This window comes from Nannospalax galili, unplaced genomic scaffold, assembly GCF_000622305.1.
Source record: "Nannospalax galili isolate Female #2095 unplaced genomic scaffold, S.galili_v1.0 scaffold800, whole genome shotgun sequence".
NCBI classification, from domain to species: Eukaryota; Metazoa; Chordata; class Mammalia; order Rodentia; family Spalacidae; genus Nannospalax; species Nannospalax galili.
Genome location: NW_008347125.1, coordinates 839466 through 845905, shown reverse-complemented (window position 1 = coordinate 845905; position 6440 = coordinate 839466). Strand labels below are relative to the sequence as shown.

Here is a 6440-nt window from a genome sequence, read left to right as displayed (position 1 = left end):
GGAGGGAGGGAGGGAGGGAGGGAGGGAGAGGGACTATTAAAGCTCTCACACCTGGATAAAACACTTAACAGCAGATAGGCGATAAAGTCTATCACATTTTGTTGCTGCAGAAAATAGTGGAGATTTTTTTTAAACATAGTGTATTAATCCCCGTTTCATCATGTACTTTTTGCGCTCCTAATGTTGGAACATATTCACTTAAAAAGTAAATAACCACTGCTTACAAGTCTTACATTTTACAACTTTATTATGGTGAAGGTTTGAAGGTTAGAATAAATACCAGAAAATGTGTCAGAGATTGCTTTGAAACCAGGAATTCTAGGTCTAAGACACTGAAAAACCTCTAAATGCCTAAATTTTTGAAAAAGCATCTGCTGAGCTAATGTGCCATGATTGTCTCTGTGAGATCCCATTGTGAAACATATTAATCACCATGTGTGCATCTATCCTAAAAATAAAATACAGAAAGAAAATGTGACATGAATGTGTTTGAAAAGAAAACTTCAAATAAAGAAATGCAAAACACATTGTTTAGTCAAGATTTACATAATAAACCGTAAATTATATGTTACAAAGAGATTCACTCATTTTACTCATTTTATCTTCTTTGTATCATCTTTTAACCAATGTTCTCAAAATAAAACACAATTTCTGAGACAAAATGTAAAATTATACATTTTCATAATAAGAAATGACTCTAGAAAATCAAAATCTCAAAATCCTAGGTTTCCTGGACATCAAAATGATTTGGCAGAAAGCCAACAGATTAAGAAGCAACAGATTAACCTTCCAACAGTTTCATGACAATTTTCTTGACTCCAAGAGCTGTAGGATCCAGGCAGATTTTCTTCCCAACCTTCAGTGTAGCTCTGCAACAGAGAAAAGACTTATCTGAATCTCCTAGCCTCCCTGTCAGAACAGAATGGAGTGTAGCCAAGGAGAAGAACGGGCATTCTAATAGCAGTATCATAACACAGAGCCAGGAACTTACATCAATTCCACTTTGTCACAGTGGGCTCCCGGTCTGATCAACTCCAAAGTGCTTATACCATTGGGATGAATTCCAGAGACTGAGTTCAAGCATACACAGCGCATTTCCAGATATGGATCTTTGACATGAGCTATAGTAGAACACATGACTCAGTTAGTGATCGTGAATTATTTTCCTCACTTTCCTTACCTGTAAATTGAGGGTAATTGTACCCTTTTCATATGGCCATTGTGAATATGCCCTGTAAACCTTGAATAGCAAGCCTAGCAGATTGCCCCATACATATGAAGTGCCCTTAAGTATATCTTAGAATTACTAGTATAGTGACAGTCTCTAGCCACAGAAATACCAGTGTAGTCTCCCTGCACACTCCCCACCCCAAGTCCCCTAGACACAGCTGCAGGGAAGATGCCCTCTACTTTTATTTTCCTCTAAATATCTCTTACATTGTCCAGTGGTAGTGGGAACTAGCGCAGCGAGGAGCAACGACAGCAGCAGCAACACCCGGAGGTTGTGAGGTGGCCTGGACCTGGAGCAGAACGTTGTGGCACTGGGTCTGAGTTTCATGATGAAGAAGACTGAGCTAGAGGTGTTTCCAGAGCCAGAAGACCTCAATGTGAGGATGACTTGCCGCCTAGACGTTTTCAGCCAAGTGACTTTATGAACCCTCCAGACCTCTTTTATACCATGGAAGAGGCAGGAGTGAATGGATGTGGTTTTGACCATAAAAGGATGATCAAATTGTGCCCAACCCATATCAACCAGACAGGTTAGACATCTTGCTGAATGAGTTACATTTTGTGCATCATCTCACATTCCTCCAACCCCTTTACAGATGTATAAGCACTCTACTTAACGGTAAGACCCAGCCCAAAACACTACAAATATTTTCTTTGTAGGAGCATGTAGTCATATGCTTTGCTTTCCTATAATGCAGTTTATGGGCTTAATAGACACTATAAGTGCTTGCAGTCATAGTCATAGGACCTTGAAAAGGAGAACTATCTTCTCTTCCCAGACAGCAAAGAAAGTTCCTGTCTCGGTGGTTGTCAAATGCCAGGATTCAATTCATTTGGCATATGTGGGGAAAATATATGAGCTAATTACCATAAAAGTCTCACTTTGGATGCTAGCTTATGGGCTTCTTTTTGTCTTCTAATTAAATTATCTTTTGTAATTTCATCCACACAGTAGAAGCGAACTCATTCTCCTTTGTATTATGAACTATAGTTTCTGCTGTATGAGTGTACCTGAAAAGCAAGAAGCATGTATTTTTGTCTCTGATTTTCAGTGTAACAAAGATAGTGAATACATTCTACTCTAAGATAGTCATACACTGTACTTATGTGGGAAGTGAAACATGTGCCTTCCTCTCCATAGTTATTCCACATTACTGCTTGTCAATGGAACCCGACAGTAGCAAATTGACATTTCTACTATATCTGCATGTATATGTACATGAATATACATCTGCAGAGACATACATTAAATGCATAGATATGCTTGCGCACAGTGATCTTCCTGCATAAATGGATTTTTTAATGTTTTCCAAACTTTCTTTTTTTGTTTATTATAAATAAACTAGCACATGATTGACAGTATTTATTGTCTTCACTGTGCATTTTTTTCTCTCCATACTTAGCACTATGCAAAATCCTTTCTTGATTCATTTAGTAAAATTCCTCTAATACTTTTGATGAAGCTATAAGAAATGTTTTCTTATATCTGAGGTACACTCTCACATTTTAGACTAGGCTGGCCTCAAACTTGCTATGTACCCAGGGTAATCTTGAACTCAATCCTCTTTGCTCATTCTTCCAAGTGCTAAGATCTCAGTCATGCACCATGAAGACCTGCATTAATTCAATCTTTTTAAAAATATTTTCTTTATTATTTTTACTTTATATGTATCGATATATTGTCTGCATATATGTGTAAGTGCATCCATGTCATGCAATGCCTATGGAGGTCAGAAGAGGACATTGGATTCACCTGGAACTGGAGTTACAGACAACTGTTAGCTGTGGGTTCTGAGAATCGAACCCATGTCCTCTGCAAGAGCAGCCAATGCTCTTAACCATTGAGCCATCGCTCCAGGCTCCTCCCCTTAATTCAATCTAAATAAATGTATCTTGTCACAAAAAGATACATTGTCAGCAAGGTTCAGGAGGAAGTACCAACAAATTAATTGTCATGAAAATTTCACAAGCCTTAATCAGAATTGCAATAAAAAGTCTATTTGGGAGTTTCTATTTATTCGAGAAATATTAAGCATCTATTATATGCCAGACATTATAAAATTCCCATGTGACTTATTCATTTAACTTTTATCTTTTTTGAGTAAGACCTAAAGTATTTGCCCAAAGCAATAGGATTTAAATAATGCTCCATATTCACTACTAAAACTATTATTAATTGCTATTTCTATCATTTGCATAATTTCCTTCTGCTTCCATGATGAAAAGCATAGACCAAAATGGTGATATGTTGTGAAAAACTGTGCACACAAGATTTTTATACCAGTTACTCAATTAAGAGCAGCTAGTTTATACATTATAATTTAAATAATTACTGAAATATAAATAGATGCCAGAGGCTCTTGGTTTTGAAATAGCCTCTTTATGAGTCATTATTATCTTTTTTTTCTTTTTTGTGGTTATTTACTTTATCTATTTTCCCTTTAAGCTGCTTTATAAATAGCAATCACTCAGGAAACAAACAAGTTTTCTATGACCCAAAATAAAAACTATCTGTTATCTATTTTTATAGATACTTGAGGACAATTATCCAACAAAATTAAGACACATTAACCCTGCTTGATGCAGAGCATTTTGAAGTAATGTCTCTCAAATTCTTCTAAATGTTAATAAAATAAGCTATCACCTGAAAATCAGATATAAAAAGCAATTGGAATAGACAATCCTAAAGTCAGTAAAATTTTGGCTCACTTTGTTACAGTACCTCAGTACCTTGAAATACTAGGCAGAAAAAGGTTTTCTATAAGTGTTGAAAGTGTTTTTTGTGTAACTTTGAGTTGACAGTAATTGTCCAGATCTTAATAGCATTGGCGCTCACATTAGTTGAGGATTTTCTTCGGGCTGCCCAGAGGGAAGCATGGCTGAGGAGGAGGGGATAGTGTGGAAGATGAAGGAAAAGATTCTTTCCAGATGTTTTTACCTAACAGCACTGCAAAGGTTTGCAGGCCTGAGAAAGTTTATTTTGAATAATTGCATTTGTTGCGCCTCGATTATATGAATATTACTCAGTTTTACCACAAAGTCATTTGTTTGAGGAAGTTGTAATGCAGGCTTGTTTCAGAACCTGAGAACCAATTATTACTAAGAACCACCAATTCTCTTTTGCTGCATGCCAAGTCTCCCCCTAATTTAGTGACTTAATAGAATTCTTTCTTTTTTCTTTCTTTCTTTATATTTGTTTATTGTTATAATTCTGACCTTGAAGTCTATTGTTGTCCCCTTTCCTGTGCTTCCTTTAACAGGTCTGGTCAGCCAGCCACTGAAGTTGAAAAGTCAAAATGGCCTCCTTCAATCAGGAGCTGATTGTTGCTGGCTGCTAGGACTTCCGTTGAGATCCTGTCATGTTTCTTCTCCTTGAAGAAGAGTATGGGAAGGAGGTCCTCTCTCCTCATTCTTTACTTTCTCTTTCAAGAAAATCATTGTCTTGTGCAGATAAAATGGCTCAGTCGGTAAAAGCACCTGCTGATAAGTCCGAAGATCCAAGTTTGATCCCCCCAGGGAAGTACATGGTGGGAGGAGAGAGCCAACTTCTTCTGCACGCTGTCCTCTTACCTCTGCATATGTGCTATGGCACACATGTGACCCCGCACACATGCAAAATAAATAAATAGAAAGTTTTTTTTTTTTTTTAAAGAAAACCATCAGGGCTGGAGAGATGGCTCAGTGGTTAAGAACACTCAGTTGTTCTTGCAGAAGACCGGGGTTCAAATCCCAGCACAAAAAAGGCAGCTAACAACTGTCCCTAACTCCAGTCCCAGGGGGTCTGACAGCCTCTTCTGACTTCTGCGGGCATTGCACGACACAGGTGCACTTACCTACATGCAGGCAATGCATGCATACACATAAAATAAAAATAATAATAAATAGCTCCTACCCGCAGACCTCTCTCCCGGGTAAGTCCATTGTGCCCTCTGCGCCTTGACTCCCCCAGCCTCATTCACCCTCCCATCTCCCCGACCAGTCTCTCCTCCTAGTTTGGGTCCTGTCCCATTCCTTGTCATGGAGCCCCAGACACCTGAGGAATCAATACTGCTTTCTGATCCTTTTCATCCAGACCAACATAGTGCCTTCTCTGGGCCCCAAAAGCACTGCTTCTGGGTCTGGGCCTGCACCACCCTCCAGCAGCCCTCTCTCCTACCCACAGACCTCTCTCCAGAGTAAGTCCATTCCACCTTCCAAGCCTTGACTCTCCCAGCCTCATTTACCCTCCCATCTCCCCTGCAGTTCTCTCCTCCTAGTTTGGGTCTTGCCCAATTCCTTGTCTTGGGGCCCCAGACACCTAGGGAGCCAATACTGCTTCCTGATCCTTTTCATCCAGACCAAGGTAGTGCCTTCCCTGGGCCCCAGGAGCACTGATTCTGAGCTTTGCCCCACCCTCACCTCCCTCTGCTTCCCTGGGCCTGCACTACCTCCGGCCTCTTTCTGGGACACAGGGGCTGATCTTTCCTTTTCCTGATCCTTTGCATCCAGACCAACACAACGCCTCAGTGCAGTCCCCAGGAGTCCTTGGGTCCTCTTCCCGCCCCATCTGCCTTTGCATCTTTGGGTGGCACAGCCACCAACTGCCCTAGACTAGCATCTTTCTTGGGCCAGGATCACAGGCCAGTCCAACCCCCAAATTCTTAAGGCCAAAATCATTCCTGGAGCTGTACAGACCTTAGGAGAAAGCCTGAAAATATCTGATCCTCATCTGAATTGGGCTTCTGTGGGAATTCCTGAAGACAAAAGCAATCTAGCCACTCCAATATAAAATCAAAAGAGAGAATCAGAAGCTTAAACAAACCAGCCTTTCATGCCCAAAAAGTAAACCACAAAGACACATAAAATTCACAAAAAGAAGCAGACCTACACTTGAAGGCCTGAGTCTCACACAAGAATCAGAAACTACAAAAGAAATTCATATGTCAAAATCACAGAGAAAAAATAATAACATGAAAAACCAAAATAATATATCCCCACCAAATACCAATAGTCCTCTAGAGGAGTACAATGAGAACCCCCCAGAGATAATGCAGGACATGGAACTCAAAAGAACAATTATAAACATGATAAAAGAACTCAGTGAATTTAAAGAACACATAAAAAAAATCAAAGAACCGAAGGAAGATAGGGATAAACTTCTGAATGAATTCAGAAAAGAGTTAGAAATATTGAAGAATACTCAATCTGAAATGAAGAAGGAAGTGAAACTT

The 6440-nt window shown here is 39.5% G+C and overlaps 1 protein-coding gene across 1 annotated transcript; it reads right to left on the bottom strand.

Moving 5' to 3' along the window:
- Positions 1–240: 240 nt before the first annotated feature.
- On the bottom strand, positions 241–2086 carry LOC108491341 (platelet basic protein). Its single transcript, XM_017800730.2, has 3 exons — positions 1438–2086; positions 992–1121; positions 241–869 (listed from the first exon to the last, which is right to left on the bottom strand). The coding sequence occupies exons 1-3, from the start codon at positions 1745–1747 to the stop codon at positions 782–784; spliced, it is 528 nt and encodes a 175-aa protein (XP_017656219.2). The 5' UTR covers positions 1748–2086; the 3' UTR covers positions 241–781.
- Positions 2087–6440: the final 4354 nt, after the last annotated feature.

Coding starts and splice junctions, on each gene's coding strand:
- LOC108491341 (XM_017800730.2), bottom strand. CDS start 1,747: ATGGGTTGGGCACAATTTGATCATCCTTTTATGGTCAAAACCACATCC. Junction 1,122..1,437: donor TCCCACTACCACTGGACAAT/GTAAGAGATATT, acceptor GTTCTACTATAG/CTCATGTCAAAGATCCATAT. Junction 870..991: donor TGTGACAAAGTGGAATTGAT/GTAAGTTCCTGG, acceptor TCTCTGTTGCAG/AGCTACACTGAAGGTTGGGA.